Here is a 19,990-nt window from a genome sequence, read left to right on the forward strand (position 1 = left end):
AGCTTTGTTGCCATTCTGTGGACACACTCCAGCAATTCAATGTCTTTCTTGTAGTGAGGGTCCCAAAACTGAATACAGTATTTGAGATGTGACCTCACCAGTGCCAGAAGTTTGGCACAGTAAGACTTCTAAGTCACTTACACTGAACACATGTAGCTGAACCTGAAGGCTTTATGAATCGCAAAGCTGGTCTTTCCGAGGACTGTACAGTGTGTGTTAAAAGTGAGGAAAATTGGGAGCCTTGTAGAAAATAATAAGAGCAGAGATTAAAAAAAAATAAAAAGAAAAAAGACCCCAAACCCACTGCTTCTTTTTTATTTTTTCATACCAGTATCTGTATTCTTCTCACTTATATTTTAAGTAACATGGTTCAGTAAACAAGGGGTTTAGTGTCCTAAAGCAGCCTTGTGTTTGTATATTATAATGAATATGTAGTTGCCATCACAGGTTATGAATCTTTAAAATATTCTGCATAAACTGATTTTACTACAACACATTTCTTTCAATTATTTCTTTTAGATTCTTTTTATTGATTGCCTGTCATGGCAACAGGAGGTGGTTCTTTTGAAGAAAGCATGAATGATCAGGACTTGCCTAGCTGGAGCAATGAGAGCCTTGATGACCGTCTGAACAACACGGTATAATTAATCTTTAAGTTGCCATTTGATGCTGTTCATTAGAATTACCAGGTAGATTCTGTTAGTGGCAGGTAACAATGCAAAACCCTTAGCCTTGCCCATGCAACTTTGCAGGTAGGTATCTGGAAAAAAAAAACCAGACAAACAAAAAAAAACCCCAAACAATAAAAATATTTGATGTAAGCAAGCAGTGAGTGTAACTCAGAGATGGTGAAGTCTGTAGATGCATTTGTAGGAAGTGTTTGGAGTAAGTAAAATAGATAGACACAAAAGCATTGTAGGTGTCATGAAATTGACTAACTTTTAAAGTTCTAAACTGCTGAAAAGTCTTCAGTAAAGAAGAAAAACTACAATTTTAGCTTCTGTTGAAAGTAATGTACTGTAGGATGAAATAGGTTTAAAATTTCTTGGCAAGCTATTTTTAATTTATATAGTAGAGAAAATTGTGCTTTGTAATGTGACATTTGTTCTGGAAAACTCTTGATATCACTTTTTATTTTCACTTCAGTAAGAGAGTTTACTTCAACTTCAGAACTAAAACATCTACTTTTATCTGTATGGATAGCGACTAAGACTTTTTCTTTCTTCTCCTTCTGCTTAAGGACTGGAGAAGTCAGCAGAAGAAAGCAAACAGATCATCCGAAAAAAACAGGAAAAAGCTTGGTGGGGAAGCTGAAACAAGGCTTACTAATGCTATATCTCCAGAATCCTCACCTGGAATGGGACGACGAAAGACCAGAACTCCCCATAGTTTTCCTCATGCCCGATACATGACCCAGATGTCTGTTCCAGAGCAGGCTGAACTGGAAAGGCTTAAACAAAGAATAAACTTCAGTGATCTGGATCAGGTTCGTGTGCATACTAACTCCCACTAAAAATGTGACTGCAAAATGTGTTCAGTCATCTGTTAATAATTTGACAGATGGGTAAAGAAAGCTTAAGTGAGTGATTAAGGTAAAAAATACACATGCTCATAGGTGCCATAGGAGCCAAATCAAAATTCTGGTTTTGAACTTGAGAAAATTATGGGCAGTTCAGGACTAGCTTTCCTGTGCTTGAGAGTATACTACCTGTCTTCACTTTCTTCTTTTCTATCTTTAACAAATTCCTGTGTCCTCAAATCAATATTTCTTACTCATCATACTTATTTTGGAAGTTTGTTCTTGAAGTGCCCCTTGGTGATTCTGATTATTATTATACATGTGTATTTAAGCAGAAGAGTAGCATTAAAAATTGCTCCTTGATTGAGAGTAATGTATGGCATGAATTCTTGAGCTCTAACTGCTTCCTTGGGAATATGACACATCATTCTTCCCTTGTCCAAAACAGTAAAAAGTATGAGGGATGCATTCTTTGCTGAGAAGGCATAAATTTGTGCTAACAGCTTCAGAACAGAGGTTCATTAATCTTTGCCAAAGTTTGTTGTTAACTGCTTTGTGTTGTGAAGATTCTTTCAAATGCGTTTCGTTGCTTTGACTTAGAATATAAATATTAGGCATAGATTCTTCCCCAAACGTATGTTTTGGCAACAAGTTGCTATTCAGAAGGTTCTAAAGAACTGATAAGGTATCATATTCTGCAAGTGACTGTGTCGCTTTTTTGATTTTTGTTATCCTCTCAAATGTACTGGAGAAGTAAGATGCCTTTCATTGTATTAAATGTGGGGGCCACAGCAAGGATGAGGAACTAAGCTCTGAGGAACTGCAGACTCATTTTGCTTCTCAGATGTTCTGAGAGGGTGGACTTGCTATCTGAAAACTCTGGCAAAAAACACTGGCAAAGTCTTTAGCTAAATTTTGGCCAGTTGGTGACTAGTTAGGTAACTCTAAAGTCAGTCTAATAATCCTGCAGAACTAGTAATCCAAGCAGTGAAGATAATCAGTTTTGAGTGTATATTGCAGGAAAAAAAAATAAAGAAATTGTTCTTTTGTTTGTTTTATAGAGAAGCATTGGAAGTGATTCTCAAGGCAGGGCAACAGCTGCTAACAACAAACGTCAACTTAATGAAAACAAAAAACCATTCAACTTCCTGTCCCTGCAGATAAACACTAACAAAAGCAAAGATCCTGCCTCAGGTTCCCAGAAAAAGGGAAGTGGGGTATCAGTGCAATGTAAAGAGTTGTTTGGAGCTGCTCTAAGCAAGGATTTCTTGCAAAATTGTCAAGTCTCTGCTCAAGAAGATGGAAGGGGAGAACCAGCTATGGATAGTAGCCAGGTATTTACATAGCCTATAAAGTTTACAGAGTATTGATTCTTAGCTAGGTTTTCATTACCTTGTTACTTTTCAGAGCATCTTTCTAAATTTCTGTGAAGTGTAACTGTTAAATCTTTATTGGAAATACTTCCCACTGTTCTAAAAGGCAACTTGAGGAAAATATGAAAACCAAACTTAATCGTGTATTGTTCTTTAGAAATTTGCTTGTTGGTAGCAGAAGTGCAGTATTAACTTTCATCTTGGAGGCTGGCTTTCTTTTGCATAGTTCCAGAAAATAGTTTCACAGCTTATTATTTTCAGATGTTAACAAGCTCAATTCTGGTTTAGCCAGTGTTGACAAGAGGCCTTGTGCTTCAGTCTTGCAACCCTTGCATGCTTTGGTCTATCCTTATAAAAGCTGTTGACTTTTAACCAGTTACAGAGGTGTCTTTATAGGATTGAAAGTACTAGTATGTCACCCTTTAATTACTACTTTGCTGTTACTGTGTCTTTTGCATTAAATACATTGAAGCTGTAGCTGAATGCATTCAGTAACTTTAGTGTCTTTACAGATTGTGAGCACACTAGTTCAAATTCGCGACTATATTGCTAAGGCCAGCTCCATGCGGGATGATCTTGTAGAGAAAAATGAAAGATCGGCCAATGTTGAGCGTTTATCACACCTTATAGATCACCTTAAAGAGCAGGAGAAATCCTATCTGAAATTTTTGCAAAAGATGCTTGTAAGTTTGAGAACATAATATGTTTTTTTTTCTGCACTGTAAGCTTTTTTTTTTTAGGAGTTTTGATGGTGCTACTGGGGGTGTTGGTTTTGTTATGTAGTAGTACCTTCCATAGTTCATTTTTACTGCCCCCTTATATAGCTCTTGATTTATACCAATGAAATATTTCAGGCTAGAGAAAATGAGGAGGATGATGTTCGGACTGTAGATTCAGCTGTGGGATCTGGTTCTATAGGTGAGAGCACATCGCTAAACATTGATGTGCAGTCTGAGGCTTCAGATACCACGGTAAGATGCCTTTTAGTAATTAAGGTGCTAGAAATGAAGACTTTGTTTTTGTCATGATTGTTATTATAGTGTTTTAATCTGCAATTGAATTAAAAATAGGACATGCTCACTGTTCAGGTGGTGTTTGTGTGTGTGTAGGTAAAAATACGTAGAGAAAAAATTATTCTGACATAATATATCTTAATTAATTTAAAAAAAATCTTTAGCCTGTTTTCAAAGAAGAATGAAAGGTTACATGTTTATTTTGGCACAGCATGCATCTGGGCTGATGTAGGAAAGAATAATTTTCTATACAAATTTTTCATTTATAAGTTTGATTCTGTTAGTGGGGAGAACTTGCTGGTGTTGGGTGGAGAGAGGGTTACAAAGGAGTAGGCCATTGCCCAAGCATCTTTCTAGTGATCGATAAGTACTGACCTAACACAGAAGTTTCTCTCCTTTTTTGGATAGGTTAGTACCTTTTAGAAAAATGTGTTCTGAATTCTCTTATACTCAGGCAATCTTCCTTTTTAATTATAAAAACTTTTATGTTAATGTGGTAAAGAATTCTTGTAGTAGATGCAAAAGCTTTTTATACAGAAGTTTTAATAATGACTTGGTCATATTGAAAGATGTAAAAGCTGGACTGAGGAAGAGTACTAGAGAGCTGATACTCTTTTAACCGATTAATACAATGAGTGTTCTCCATATGAGGAGAATTTACATGCTTGGACATAAAACAGAAGCTGAAACATTAAATTTTGGTGGTAATTTTTAGCTTTTTAAGAACTCTTTCTGTCCTTGTAAAGAAATGAAATGATAGACGTGGAAGATGTACTTTAATTTTTTTTTTTTAAATTAAATGAAATTAAATACAGAAAAGGACCTGTGCAGTTTTTTTTAGATATTTGCATTTTAAATATTTGCCTTTTTCTTCATCTTTGTAAAATAGAGTTTTATGTTGGGGGTTAATTTTAAATCTAGTTTCTCATTACATGCAGCTTGAATATATTATAAGCAGAATGAGTATTTCTGGTCTTTTAAGGCTGATTGCTATATGGAGCTTTATTGTTACGAAAATTCTAAGAATTACTAAAATTGTCCTTGCTTTCTAGTAGATTGCATTTTTCTATTAATTTTTGTTATTTGACAAGATAAAAGTGGATAGGTTGGTATCTTAAAAATGCATGTTATGTTGGAGCACATGTTCAAAATCTAACATACTAAACTCTTTAATAAAGGAGGTATCTTTTAGTTTGAGCATTCGGCCCTGCATTGAGGACAAACTAGGGAATTCAGCTTACCGAGAACAGGTTACAGACATTGATGTTACAGCAAGCCCTAAAGGGAAAAGTGACAGAGCTGCTCTGAATGACAGGGAAATATGGCCTTGTAGGATTAATAACCAAGAACATGGATTGCCTTCAAAGGTACACTTCCAAATATTATTTTAGCCTCAAATAGGGTTGATACGTGCTGATAGTTTTTTGTTTGGTGGGAGGTTTTTGTTTGTTTGTTTTTCTTGTTGACAACTTCAGATGCCTTTGGTGCTCAGAGTTAATGTTCCCATTTGGCCTGCTTATCTATATCCAGCTGTCTTTTCGTTGAATGAATCTTCTTTGCCTAGAGTTTTTTTTGAAGTGGAGATGTTTGACAGCTTTCTCTTCTGAAGTGTCAACACTGACAGAGAAAGTGCTATGTGTACAGCAGATACTCTGGGAAAACATACTGTAAATGTGATTTCAGGTGCTTGGTATACCAATAGTCTAGCGATGCAAATTTAAGCTAATACCATCTAGAGAAAATAAGTTAGAGAATAAGTAGCCTTGGCTTTTTCTACTGATGTTTTTGCATAGCTGCTTGTATAAATACTTGGTTGGAAGGGGGAAGACTAAGACTAAAATTTGCTTTGTTACCTTTTACCAGCTTTTCATGGCTTTCTTTAAATTTTTAATTTTTTTTCCTTCATAAAATGGTTAAAAGGTTTTTCAAGCTTTTTAGTCTAAATGTAGAACTAAGCTTGCAAATTTTATGTGATTTTAATGAACTCAAGTGAATCTGGCATTTTAGGTAAAGTTCAGATTATTTAATAGGTAAGTGAGCCTGAGACACACATACCCTTTATCCCTTTCTTCCCTTTGTTCTTTCCTGTGTTGATTTCACTGTGTACTCTCTTGCCTCTACTCTGTTTTTTATATATAAGAAGAAATTTTAACAGGAATGATCAGTGCCAGTTGCAGTGCGTGTTTTAGTAACACTTTACAAAGTTTAGTATTCTTGCTGTGTTCTTTCTCTGCTGAAAAGTTGAGCATTCCCTGGTACCCAGAACTAGTTAATAATCCTACTTCTATTCTGGTATTTGGTGCAGAATTGTTGGACTGAGAATTTTGTACTTCAGGAAACGAACACTATGTGGGGTGAAGAGGATGCTTTTAAGTTAGTAGAGTTCTTTTTAAGTACCTGTCAAGTCGTAAAAAATTGAAACACATTTTTCTGTGGTTTCATCAGCATAGTGTGATAATCCAACTTCAAACAGCATCAGGATCCAAACTGTGGATGTCTCATTAAAATATTAATTTGCTGACAATCCTTGAATAAAAATATTGAAGCAAATCTCCATCTTTTAAGTAGGATAACAAGGAAAATACATTTTATAAGCCTTCATTCCTTCAGATCTGTTTCTGTGCATGTTTTTGGTTTAAAATGGGTTTACTTAAATCTGGTCTATTCTAGTATCTATGGTGTAGATATAGCATACAAAACCAAACACATCGTAGGTTAGAGTAGAATAACTGCCCAAAATGGTCTGCTGAAGACTTAAGAGGTTTAGGTCAGTAAATCAATCTAGACGCTTTCTTATATATATAGAACTCCAAGATACTATGCCTTATCTTGCTTTACTTTACCAGTCTGATAGCTTAGTGCCTACTTTTATGATTCAAAAGACAGAAGAATATTTGGGTTAGACCTTGGGACACATTAGGGTGGCTTACTGGATTTCTGAAGAAAACTGAGTGAGGAGTGGTAAGCATCTCTTGATGGTACAGCCCTCTATTGAATGTCTAAAATTTGTAGACTGAAAAGGAGTATTAGAAACATGAAGAAGTTTCATTTTCACCTTTTTATACTAACTAGGCTATTTGGTTTTATTAAAGTCCTGCTTGTTTTGACACTTCTGTCAGTAGTACACAACAAATAAATTGTCAGGATTTTATGGTCATGTTGTTCTGCATCTTGCAGGCTAGAGATCCTCAACAGGAAGCTAAAGAGGAGTTGGAGAATTTGAAGAAGCAGCATGATTTATTGAAGAGGATGCTACAACAGCAGGAGCAATTGAAGGCTCTTCAAGGAAGACAGGCAGCTCTTCTTGCTTTGCAGCATAAAGCAGAGCAAGCAATTGCTGTCATGGATGATTCTGGTATGTGGAATGGTGATGTCTCTGATAGCATGTCAAGCATGCTGATTGAATGATTATAAGCTGCAATTGTGGAATATTTGTGCTAGATCTTTTCTTATGAGTGTTGGTTCCTGTTTGGGGAAAGAGTTACGTGGATCTCTCAACCGCCAGTTCCATATCTTAGTGCTGTTTGAGTCTGAGCTTTCAAGGAAGTTGAAAAAGCTTCCTCTCTAATTAATTCCTTTCATAACAAAGGGGGACAAACCCCCAAGACTCTATTTGCAGCTGTAAAGATTAAAACCTACACAACGTGAAAGCTTGATATCCTGCTAATTTATTATTTTAAGGAAGTACAATTCCATTCACTGTTCCTTGTTTGGCTATGCTAAGTAATAATGATTCTGCTTCTAACAAACAAAGATGTTGCCATTAGCTCTAGAGAACTTGGTGATTTTCATATTGCTTTGACCTTTTTAGCAAAACGTGCGATAGACTTATAAAGTCCTTTTGTATGATTCTTCACAAAGGAGCTGTGAGTTGGCTTGGTAGTATTTCTGTAATAGAAGTAATCTTTCAAGAGTAAAGTTGTTAGGAAGGATGTAACATGACAAATAATTGCGGTATTTTAAGAAGTGCAGTGTATTGGTGTTCTTGTTAAACAGTTTCATCAAAGAGCCTTTATTCCATTGGTGTGGAAAAGTCTTTTTCTTTTTTTTTTTTTTTTTGTGCCCAGTTGTAACGGAAACTACAGGTAGTGTTTCAGGAGTAAGCCTTACATCAGAACTGAATGAAGAACTGAATGACTTAATTCAGCGCTTTCACAACCAACTTCATGATTCTCAGGTCAGTCCTTGGACTGCACTGTGTAAGTTTTGCCATTGTCTGTTTTTATTACCATTTTGAACAATGCAGTTAAATGTTTGTCTGCCTTATTTGTGTGCATGTACTAATGGCATCATTGGAGTTCCCAAAAACTTGATAGCTCATCGTCTTTGTGTTCTTAAGAGTAATTAGCTGACTGATGTATGCTTTGTGTCTCAGAGTTCTCTGTGAAATTCCAGAGAAGTAGTTTTCATATTGCAGTATAATCCTATATGAACTCAGTATGTAATTTGAGACATTGTGACAGTGTTTTCTGTATCCCTTTATGGTGTGCTTTGTTCTGGTGTAGAACCTAGCAAGCCTGTAATAGGGTGCGCTTTCTCTACGATGTCGTTGGCTTTTTTCATAGTACTCTAAAACGAAATTGCCTTTTTTTCTCCCACAGACACAATCTGTGCCAGACAATAGAAGGCAAGCAGAAAGTCTTTCGCTTACCAGAGAGATTTCACAAAGCAGAAACTCTTCGGTGTCCGAACGCCTGTCAGATGAGAAGGCACAGCTTTTTAGCAAGATGCGAGTGCTGCAGGGTAAAAAGCAAAAAATGGACAAGCTGTTAGGAGAACTTCATACACTTCGTGACCAACATCTAAATAACTCCTCCTGTAAGTAAATATAAGCTGTGTTTAAGAACACAGCTTTTTTAATATACATAGTTGTGTGACATGGTCTTTCAATGTGCAACTGGTTAATGAAATGCAAGTGATAAAGCTGTCCTGGGGCAATATTAAATAGATGTCTTTTAATGCTGTATAAGTTTCTAGCTTAATGGAGAGCTCCACAAGTAATGATGATGAGGGTTTTGGCTAGTAGCACTTCGGTTTATAAGATTATCAAAGTTGACTAATGTGAGGGTGTGATAGGCTTGCCTGTGACACATCTGACTTGTGGAGCGTACTATATGAACTTGACCTTTCTGTATTGCTATCACAATATTTATGTGCTAGGCCCTTCTGATGATAGTAGCTCTGTGGTGTTTGCTGGTTTGCTTGTCTGCTTGTCCATTGCCAAAAGACTTTCTCGGGCACTAGTCAGGCATTTTGATGTTAGGCCATACTGGAGAAATTTAAGTGTCTGAATGAACCAGTGTTTTGGCCTGTTCCTTAGATGTTTTTTTCTTCTTGAAGTCTTGATGTGGGGGCTACTTGCTGCTTTCGCTTTCTATTTCTAGAACTACATTTGCACTGGTGAACTACAAATATATCTGGAAACTTCTGAGGGGTGATTACAGCATATTCTGGTTAACATTAAGAAATGAGGCACGTGCTTCTGGAGAGGAGCAGGCTAATTTAATAGTTACATTACATTACAGTAGAAAGCTGTCTTTCTACATGTACTTAAGGCATACATCTTTATATTTGGCTAGTGTTTCATGTACCTGGAAAAACCAAACATCAGATCTCAAATCTACATTCAAGAGCATATGGACAAAAAAGTTCAGCAGAGGAGATTGATAGTTTTTTTTTTTTTTAAGAAAAAAAAGCTATTTAGCATTAAATAGGCCTTTAAAAGAACTCTGTGGGCATGTTCATAGCATGAACGCTTCACCATATGAAGTTCAATAAAACTAAAAGGAACTGACTGAAGTCTTGTTTAAAAATGCTACTTATTACTCTCTGCCTCTTGCCATTGCATGCCATGAAACTTAAGAAAAAAGCTTCCATTCTTTTAAGAAAATTTAACTGCTGTTTTGTCTGTTGGTAATATTTCCTGTAGTTTTAATATAATTTTAGTATCATTCTCGTAAACATGTTCCTTTTTGCAAGTTGTTCTATTGAGCTCTATGTCTTTTCTGTAGTTTTTCCTTCTTCAGGTTCTCCGCAAAGGAGTATTGATCAAAGAAGTACAACGTCAGCTGCTTCTGGTCCTGTAGGCATAGTAACTGTGGTCAATGGTGAATCAAATAGCTTGGCGTCAGCTCCCTATCCTCCTGATTCCCTGGTTTCTCAGAATGAGAGTGAAGAGGATGACAATCTAAATCCAACAGAAAAACTTCAGTAAAAGTTCTTTAATTTTTTTTCATAATGTGATTTAATGAGTTTGAGTGTTACATTTTTAAGTTGTATATTAAGAATCCATTTCACATTTTAATTTACTTCTTTTACTATTATAGACCTTTTAGTAAATGGTTCCAAGACAGTTAAAATGGTTTAGAGCTTCAAGCAGTAGATTCTTACAGCTTTAAGAACCTTCAATTGAATGTGTTTGTTTCAGCTCTATAAAATTTGATTGCTATGGCAAAAGACATAGCGTATTTTCTTTTTCTCCCCAGGAAGCTAAATGAAGTTCGTAAGAGGCTGAATGAGTTACGCGAGTTAGTTCACTACTATGAGCAAACATCCGATATGATGACAGATGCTGTGAATGAAAACACTAAGGAAGAGGAGGAAACGGAAGAGTCAGAAAGTGATTCTGAACGTGGGGATCCACAACCTGTTACAAACATTAGGTTGTTGTATTTTTTGTCATCCTAAATCTTTCTAGCTAAGTTGTTATCAGTTTCTTGGAACAATACATTATTTCAGTCCATCATAAATTGACTTAATTCTGGGATTACATTAACCTTCCAAAATTTTTTAATTTGATGCAGCTTTGTTATAGAGATGGTTAATAATAATATTTTCTGGGTAAGTTATTTAAATAGAAAAATTTAGATTAGATTGGACATTTAGAAAATCTCCAAAACAGACTCTGAGTCTGTAATTCCTTTGGGTTGAACCACTGAATTGTGTGGAATTCCATTAGAAGGTTATCAGATCTAGACTAGAGAATTGCAATAAAAACAATCTTCAGTTTAGAGAGGCATTTAGAGCTGTAGTATTGATAGGGCAACTGTGTGTATCAGGGGTCTTCACTGTGCAAAAATGAATACTGATTTAGCTATGAATCATATAAAAGCTGTGCAATATAGACATATCTTGAAAGCTTCTTGTATGGTTGTAGATTAGCAGGAGATAATTGCTTAAAAAAAAATCTATTGGAGAGATGAATATTGAGAAATTTTAAATGGCTGGACTGATTTTTTTATGTTGTTGAATTTTTTTTTTGTTTGCTTTTGTTTTTTAGGGTCAGGACACATTCATATGGAAGCCTAATAAAATGTCTCAGGCAAAATTTCATCAATGTCAGTTGTTTAAAAGTTAACGTGAGTCATGTGTTTTACCCTAGAAATCCTCAAGGAATCAGTAGTTGGAGTGAAATAAACAGCAACTCAAATATACAGTGTGGAACTAATAACAGAGATGGAAGACAGCTTAATACAGACTGTGAAATAAATAACCGATCCACTGCTAATATAAGGACTCTAAAAATGTCTTCTACTCCAGGTATGTTCTAAAATCTTCCAATAAGTTTAAGTCGTAGTGCAAATGATTCTGATGTCCACACAGAATGTGCCTAAGATGATACTTTTGTAATGTCCAGTAATTACAGTGGACTTCAGAGGTTCAATAATGTGTCATTGATATTGTTTTGTTTCTTCCTCTCCACTTCCAGATTGTCATAACAGGGAGGATGACAAAGACATTGACCTACCCCAAGGTGAAGATGATGAAGTAGAAGAAGATAGAGCTAGTGAAGATTCCGTATCTAGTCACAGAAGCAGCCTGGGTGATGCTGCTGAAGATGCTGAGTTTGAGCAGATCAATAGGCTTAGAGCTGCAAAACAGAAACTTAGACAGTTACAAAACCTTGCTGCTATGGTGCAGGTATCTTGCAAATCTCTGCATTCCATTCGTTATTTACTGTAATGTATAACTTCTTATAGGGAAAAGTACTCTGCTTAGTGTAAATTTAAAATGCTCGTTTGCAGGGTGGCAAAAAGACAAGGAGTTTTTTTGAAATCAGGGGTGATATTTCTGAAGTTCAAATCTGAAATTTTCTTGAGGGCTGCTAACCTAACAGAATAATGGCTTTAATGCTTACCTTTTAGCACTGGATTACAAAATAAGAAACAAGAAGCCTAATACTTTTAAAGTGATTTTGATCCACATTTTGAAGCTTATAATGAATATCAATCAGTTTTAGTTTCTCGATTGTAGATTTTTGCATTATCCTTTAGTCATTGGGGAAAAAACTACTTGGTTTTGATTAAAATCTTCAGGTGTTGCAGCATTTTGGTTTGGGGTCTGTGTGTTTTGGTTTTGTGAAAATAAGTAAAGTGGAATAGAGTACCATGTAGGAGACTTACTAAAATATTTCAGATTTAACTTTAAAGAGTACTTTTGTTTCTGTTTTAAGCTGTTAATAGTGATATTTAACTTAGTGACTTCAATAATTCAGCAGTCTTGTTCACCTCAGTCTCCTTCTATTTGTCTTTTGGCTCCCCTTTTGTTCTTAACATGCCATTGTGTATCTGTCCATGTAGCTGTAAGTGTAGAATACAGTTCAAGGGGTTTACACTTCTGGAGTGAGATGTTATCTTACACTTAGTGAAAATGCCAGTATAGTTAACTTCATAATTTTGGATTTTCTCATTAACTTAATTTGTGTTAAAGTCGTGATGCTATTCAAAGTGTTTAATTCTGGAAAACTAGCTTGACAAGCTAAACTTCTTATATTTTCTGTGTCAAAGTGAAAGTAGCTTTGACTCCCTTTCTGACATCCTTTCAGGGTGATGATCCAGAATCTCACACAACTGCAAATGCATCTAATACTGGTGACTTGTTTTTGGGTGAGATGGAAGAGACAAAGCAACAACCAAACAACGTCCGAGCTAGCACCAACAAGTTACAAAAAGATGTATCACTGAATGAAAAAGCAAGGTATGCCTTTGTCAAAGGATAGTAGAATCATGCCTTAGGCAATTTCTTGCCAAGTAATGTGTGGATAATCTCTTTATACAGAGAGAAGTTTTATGAAGCTAAACTTCAGCAGCAGCAACGGGAGCTTAAGCAGTTACAGGAAGAAAGACGAAAACTGATTGAAATTCAGGAAAAAATTCAAGTGTTACAGAAAGCTTGTCCTGACCTTGAAGTAGGTAGAATGTATTTCTTTGCTCTGTTAAGTGATGAGCAACAAAACAAAATATCTTTCACACCGTTTTTTTCACTATGAAAAAAACACTGAAAAACATCCAAACTTAAAACTGATAATGGTTGTATACTGTAAACAGCTGGACTTCTAAATGTAGAGAACCCTGATGATCTCATTCCACTGTAGGTTCTTACTCAGTGATTTCTGTATCAAGTTCTGATTTCACTTTGAGTCCTCAAAAATCTTCTGTCTTCTATTTAGCCTGAAATTTGTCTATCCATATCCACTAGTCACTGCATCTTCACCCCTCTTGGTAGTTATTTGCTGGGTCTGGTAATTTGAAGCAGTATTGCACCTTGTAAGCATGATCCACATTTTGTTGTATTCAGACTTAACGGTGCAGTGCTGTAGTGTTTCTTATGCTCCTTAAAGATGAACTATTTTTCCATGAAGTGAGCAGTAAATTATCAATAACATTATATAATACTATAATACATACAATTAAGTTTAATTGATTCCTGTTCTGAAATAAGTGTTTAGCTTTGAGTTGAAAATCCCTTCTCACTGAATACTAATTATCCTATATCAAAACCCAAACTGTGTTGGATTTTACCAGCAGGTAATTTTTAGAAAGCTATTGTACTAGATTTTGCTGTTTTACTTTATCTTGCAGTTGTCACCTGGCCTCACTAACTGCCCTGCAAAAAGGAAGACCTCACCATCAACCTCAACTCCAGCCATGAATGAGCGTAACACAGCTGGCAAACCTTTGCTTGCATTTGATGAATCTGTACCAGTAGGCAATGAGGTATTTCATACTTGATATTCTTTGACGTGGAGAAGGTTTAGAAAGGAAAAACGTTCTAGGCAACTTGGACACATTTTCAAGTACTTGACAGGGGGAGTGCAGTAGTAACTATCTTAACAGAGTGTATATAATTTCTTTTTTTTTTTTTTTCATTTATGGAATGAAGTAGATATTGACCTAAACTGGCAGGAAGTCTTTCCCCAAGTATAGCAGTTTTTGCTAAATGTTAATGTGGAAGTTGAAAAATTTTTAATTTTTACTGTGAACATTTGATAATCTACATACCACAGGCAAGTCATCCATAAAACAAATGATGGCAGTATTTGAAATGCAGTCAAGCTTCTATGCATCTTCCTTCTCTTCTCCCCCCCCAAATTCACATCTTAATGATCTGGATATCAGTTATTCTAGCATTTGTAGAGGTGAAGGGATGTGTGATGAAAAGTTTCCTGGCTAGACTAGAGATCTGAAAAAAGTATCTGGAAAATAAGTTTTTTTTTTTTAAAAAAACTTTCTCTGAGCTGCTTTAGTGTCCTTGTAAAATTTTCCTTTAACAGTTTAGGTGAAACTGATTGGGCAATGCCTGTGCTGTTGTCATTAAATGCCAAATTTTCCTTTACCAAGAAGAGAATTTCAGAACTTTGGCATATTCCAAATAAATATTATAGGATAATGTCTCTTCTCAAAAAGAAATGTACTGATGCATTTGCTAGCGCTCTACAAACAGGCTGGGTTATTAGTTATCAAAATGCAAATAGTTTGTTTTTTTGGCAAACATCTTGGCTCTTGCACCACCATGTAGTTCAGTTGCTTTCAGGCTTGAGTACAGTGTCACTTGCCTGTCTTTCTGAAGTCTTATGGTTTCCAGTCTTCTTCATTTACACAGTTGTTTTGCTGTTACGTTACACTGTTCGTGTTTGTAAAAGCATTTTGCCATTTGTGCTTTCGCTGATCTAATGTAAGGCAGATGCAGGCCTGTACCTTTCCTTTTCTGTGCTCTTCTTTGTAAATCCTGTCTTCCCTAAACCTCCTTCCCACATAGACTGCAATGTGAAGTTTCTGTGGGTTGCAGAAAATTGTGTTGTATCCTCTACTTTATTGAAGAAGTGCTTGGCAAAATTTTCATATTTCTTCAGTGGGTAGTATTCTGTCATGCTACCTAAAGAGCCAACTGTAATGCATACATTGTGGGATAAAAACAGTGTTGAATGAAACACACACTTTTTCTTTAAAAATTCTGCCCTATAATATTTAATTACCTTCTTAGATTTTGTAGTATTTGGGATAAATAGTTAATAAGGGATGTGTTTTACAGCTTTCTGTGGTGTGGCTTCAGTTACAGTACAACCTGAAAAGTAAAATAACATCCATGTAATAAGAAATTTTGAATTTTAATGTGCTTTAGTTTACATAGTATTAATTTTGTTTACATTCCAATGTCTTCCATTTTACTGCAAACAGTTATGGTCTGAGATGAGAAGACATGAGATTTTGAGAGAAGAATTGCGGCAGAGGAGAAAGCAACTTGAAGCCTTAATGGCTGAACATCAGAGGAGAAGAGAGCTTGCAGAAACAATATCTACTGTTGCTGCATCTGTTAAAAGTGAAGGATCAGAAGCTCACCATACTCCACAGCAGAGCAGGACTGAAAAGTAAGAACTCAAGTCAGTCTTAGTCAGTGGATGCTTCTGTTGTTTAGTGAGATTCCAGTCTCTAGGCAGTTTCCTATTTTTATCTCATCACTGAATATGATGATAGAGCAGTAAATTAACTTCTTGATTTCTGCATTGACTATTAATTAGCAGGTTGACAGTTTTATGGGAATTCCCAGCATATTTAGTCTCTCTTCTGCTCCATAACTATTGAAAAAAAAAAAAAAAAGCCTGAAGTGAGGAGAATTTGTGGAAAATACCTAAGGCCCAAGAGTAATTTTTCTTCATCTATACGCCATTTATAACAACAGTAAAGTAGTGATTTTCCAAGAGAGCCCCAATATCAGAAGAATACTAGTTGAAGTTTGCATTGGCAAGATGTTTATGTTAATTTTGGTGCAGCTTAGTTAATTGAAGGCAGACTAGTAATTGTCAGCATTTTAATAATCTGTCATAAAGTTAAAAAATATTGCTTCTTTCCCAAACACCCATTTTTTTTGTCCATCTCTCTGATGTTCACTAGGACAGTGGCTACCTGGGGAGGTTCCACCCAGTGTGCTTTAGAGGAAGAGAATGGAGATGAAGATGGTTATCTTTCTGATGGAGTTGGTCAGGCAGAAGAAGAGGAAGAAGATGCATCCAGTTTGAATGACAGTTTGTCTGTTTATCCCAATAACAACATGCCAGAAACCGCATATTTTGTTAAGGACAACAAGGATAGGTTAGTGACATTACTTGTTGATCTGATGCTTGTCAGAGGATATTTGGAAGGGGTGAAAGAAGCATTGTGTACAAGGCATCCTTCTGTACAAGTGAAGTGAATTTCTTTCTGATTGGTAGGGAGCTGCTTGTAGTGGCCCTTTTTTGTCTGAGTCTCTGCAGCTGCACTGTGTATAATTCAGTTACTGCTTTTGTTTTCAGGCATATTAAATGTCTGCCATTGAGCACTCCAGCTGTGTTGTGGTAGCTCCTTTATGTTCTCATGTTTTCTTTAATGAGCTTAAAGATAATATATATGAGGTTTTTTGCCATGCTGTTGTTTAGTCTCTTCAAAACAACTAATTTAGAGAATTAGAGTAACACTGAAGTTTTGCTTTCAAATTGTTGGCTTTTGCAGATTTGAAAACTATTTCTTACTAGATATTTTTAGCATGAATATTTTTTAGGTCTTGCTTACCTTAATAAGCATTGTGTGACTAGATGGAAATAACAAGTTGAAAGTAATCATGGGATGTTTTGGGTTGAAGGGACCTTTTACAGGTCATCTAGACCACTCCCCTTGCGGTGAGCAGGGACATCTTCAACTAGAGCAGGTCGCTTAATGCCCCATCCAATCCAACCTTGAATGTTTCCAGGGATGGGGCTTTTACCATCTCTCTGGGCAACCTGAATCAGTGCTTCAACACCCTCCTTGTAAAAATAATTTCTTCCTTATATCTAGTCTAAATCTGCCCTTATTTAGTTTAAAGCCATCACCACTTGTTCAGTTGGAACAGGCTCTCTAAAAAGATTGCCCTCATGTTACAAACTCTCTTTAGGTACTAAAAAGCCTGGTGTCAATCTGCAGATTTGCTGAATCCCACTCTGTACATTGTTGATGGATGTTAAACAACATAATGTGTATCTGTTGAGTTGATTTTCTCTCTTTTGACACCAAAATAATTCTAGTTGGTAGTGGCCTTCTAGGAAACACACCTCTGAATTCTCAGTGTATTATATTAGTGGCTTCTGTTTTCATCTGAGTAGTTATCATATATCAGTAGTGGGTAATAGAAAGATCCAGAAAAGTCCATAGCAGTTCTTTTTTGATGGTGCCTCTCAGTTGGATAGCTGTAGTTTTCCATTTGTTCAAGATGTTGGACTGACAAGTGCATGGGTGATGAGCTGGCACATTGAAATGACCTAGGCCAAGTGAATTGTTGTCATACAACTGAAACACAATTTGAATAATGGACGTATCATTAGAAGTTTTGAAATGTTAGCTGTTGTCCTCATTGGTTTTTTTTTTCTTCTCTCATCCAGGTGGAAAAACTGCCATCCTCTTTCAGCAGATGGGAATTACCGGCCATTCTCTAAGGCAAGGCAACAGCAAAACATAAGTATGCGACGTCAGGAGAACCTTCGGTGGATGCCTGAGCTATCGTATGTGGAAGAAAAAGAGCAATGGCAAGAGCAGATCAATCAGTTGAAGAAACAGCATGAATTTAGTGTCAGCATTTGTCAAACTTTGATGCAGGATCAGCAGGTTAGATAAGAAGAGAAGTTATTTTGCTGTTCGTTTGGTTTGTTTTTTTTTCCCTGTAAATCTTTCCTTCGATGACTTCTGGTTTTGGTACTTTGGTCACTGTCATGTGGTTTGTTTTTTTTCCACAGACCCTATCTTGTCTTCTGCAGACTTTGCTTACGGGCCCTTATGGTATGATGCCAAATAATGTTGCATCTTCACAAGTATATCTTATTATGCATCAGTTAAACCAGTGTTACACTCAACTGGCTTGGCAGCAGAATAATGTCCAAAGGTTTGTTGATTTTATTAGTGTTTGAGGAATTTTAAATGCTTCAGTAATAGAGAAAATGGATATGAGAATTAGAGAATACAAGATAATAGTTAAGTATGAGACTGTTGAACTTGTGCATTGATTACAAGCTTTTAAAATAGTATACAGCATTTTAAGTTGGTTGGTTGTTTAACTACTGCTTTAACACCTTTGAGTTGGTTCATTTTGAGTTATCTTTAGTGAAGAGAATCAAAAGTTGCAATCTCTGGAGAGGACCTGGGAGTCCTGGTAGATAACAAGTTATCCATGGGACAGAAACACGCCCTTGTGGCCAAGAAGGCCAATGGGATCCTGGGGTGTATTAAGAAGAGTGTGTCCAGTAGATCGAGGGAGGTTCTCCTCCCCCTCTACTCTGCCCTGGTGAGACCTCATCTTGAGTACTGTATTCAGTTTTGGGTTCCCCAGTTTAGGAGGGACAGGGACCTTCTGGAGAGGGTCCAGTGGAAGGCTACGAGGACGATTAGGGGCCTGGAGCACATACCTTACGAGGAGAGGCTGAGGGACCTGGGGCTTTTTAGTCTGGAAAAGAGGACACTTAGAGGGGATTTAATAAATGTTTATAAATATCTGAGGGCTGGGGGTCAGGAGGGAGGGCACAGGCTCTTCTCACTTGCTCCCTGTGATAGGACAAGGAGCAATAGATGTAAGCTGCGACAGAGGAGGTTCCACCTCAACACAAGGGGGAACTTCTTTACTGTAAGGGTCACAGACCACTGGAACAAACTCCCCAGAGAGGTTGTGGAGTCTCCTCTGGAGACTTTCAAGGCCTGTCTGGATGCAGTCCTCTGTGACCTGAGCTAGGCTGGTCCTGCTCTGGCAAGAGGGTTGGACTCAGTGATCTCTTTGGGTCCCTTCCAACCCCTGACATCCTGTGATCCTGTAATCTCTTCCAAAGGTCAGTTGCAATAACTTTATTTGGCTTTTTGATTTAGACTTGCTCTCCTCGAATATAATTTTGTGTATTTAGTCTTTGCTAGGATACCTGTTAAGATTCTAGATTCTAACGGTTATGGAAATACAGTGGAAAAGGTTTTTGTCCTTACTGTTGTCAGTCAGAATTTGGGTCTACTATTTTTACCTTCCAAGCAGTGATATCCCATAAAGAAAGGTGTAACAGTCAATTTATTTCATTGCATGGAAGTTCAAGCTCTTAATCTCTATTGTTTTTTGTAGTAAATATAGTTGGTCTCATATAATACTGTGAAGTAGTTTTAATGCCACTACTTCAAGTGTTTTGTATCTTCAATTGTTTCTATTTAAGTTTCCTTTTCAGCCTGCCTTTCTTTTATTTCTTTGTTTTTGTTGTTCTTTCAGGGCTGTTTAGCTTCTGTAAACATGACCAGTAGTACAGAGTCGTTGGTTTTAAAAGTGTTCTATGGCTCACATTTAAATCCAAGCTGGTTTTCTCGAGTATTTTTTTTACTAGCAAAATGGAGCAGTTTTTCACATGGGCATGTGAAATACAAATCTGAAATGATGTGAATTAAAATTGCAGCTTTCTCTTAGCATTATTTTTTCCTCAAGTACCTATTTTTACTTTTTTTTTGAAGGTTGAAGCAAATGTTAAATGATCTTATGCATCAGCAAGAACAACAATGTCAAGAGAAGCCATCAAGAAAGGAAAGAGGCAGTAGTGCACCACCACCTCCATCTCCTGTTTTCTGTCCGTTTAGCTTTCCTCCACAACCCATGAACCTGTTTAATGTACCAGGATTTACTAATTTTTCTTCCTTTGCTCCAAGTGAGTATTTCTGCAGGTGTGCAAAGCAATAGGAATTTCATATTTCATTTGCTCACTGAATTGGTATCTTAATGTGAACTTGCTGAAAACTCAATGACTTTTCCTTCATAGTGAAATGTTCAGAACCAGTACTTGCTTG

The 19,990-nt window shown here is 36.5% G+C and overlaps 1 protein-coding gene across 1 annotated transcript in view; it reads left to right on the top strand.

Annotated features, from left to right (window-relative positions):
• The first annotated feature begins 542 nt into the window (after positions 1-542).
• PCM1 (pericentriolar material 1) overlaps positions 543-19,990 on the top strand; it is a 37,382-nt gene continuing 17,934 nt past the window's right edge. The window contains exons 1-20 of the mRNA XM_054383310.1: positions 543-638; positions 1,241-1,486; positions 2,581-2,853; positions 3,405-3,575; positions 3,747-3,863; positions 7,083-7,260; positions 7,973-8,082; positions 8,507-8,723; positions 9,932-10,115; positions 10,391-10,567; positions 11,287-11,444; positions 11,614-11,825; positions 12,730-12,881; positions 12,963-13,092; positions 13,766-13,900; positions 15,362-15,552; positions 16,076-16,273; positions 17,575-17,797; positions 17,926-18,071; positions 19,661-19,851. Of these exons, the coding sequence (XP_054239285.1) occupies positions 543-638; positions 1,241-1,486; positions 2,581-2,853; positions 3,405-3,575; positions 3,747-3,863; positions 7,083-7,260; positions 7,973-8,082; positions 8,507-8,723; positions 9,932-10,115; positions 10,391-10,567; positions 11,287-11,444; positions 11,614-11,825; positions 12,730-12,881; positions 12,963-13,092; positions 13,766-13,900; positions 15,362-15,552; positions 16,076-16,273; positions 17,575-17,797; positions 17,926-18,071; positions 19,661-19,851 (3,505 nt within the window). The remainder of the gene's footprint in view (positions 639-1,240; positions 1,487-2,580; positions 2,854-3,404; positions 3,576-3,746; positions 3,864-7,082; positions 7,261-7,972; positions 8,083-8,506; positions 8,724-9,931; positions 10,116-10,390; positions 10,568-11,286; positions 11,445-11,613; positions 11,826-12,729; positions 12,882-12,962; positions 13,093-13,765; positions 13,901-15,361; positions 15,553-16,075; positions 16,274-17,574; positions 17,798-17,925; positions 18,072-19,660; positions 19,852-19,990) is intronic.

The sequence above is a fragment of the Indicator indicator genome, chromosome 8 (genome assembly GCF_027791375.1).
Source record: "Indicator indicator isolate 239-I01 chromosome 8, UM_Iind_1.1, whole genome shotgun sequence".
Taxonomy (NCBI): domain Eukaryota; kingdom Metazoa; phylum Chordata; class Aves; order Piciformes; family Indicatoridae; genus Indicator; species Indicator indicator.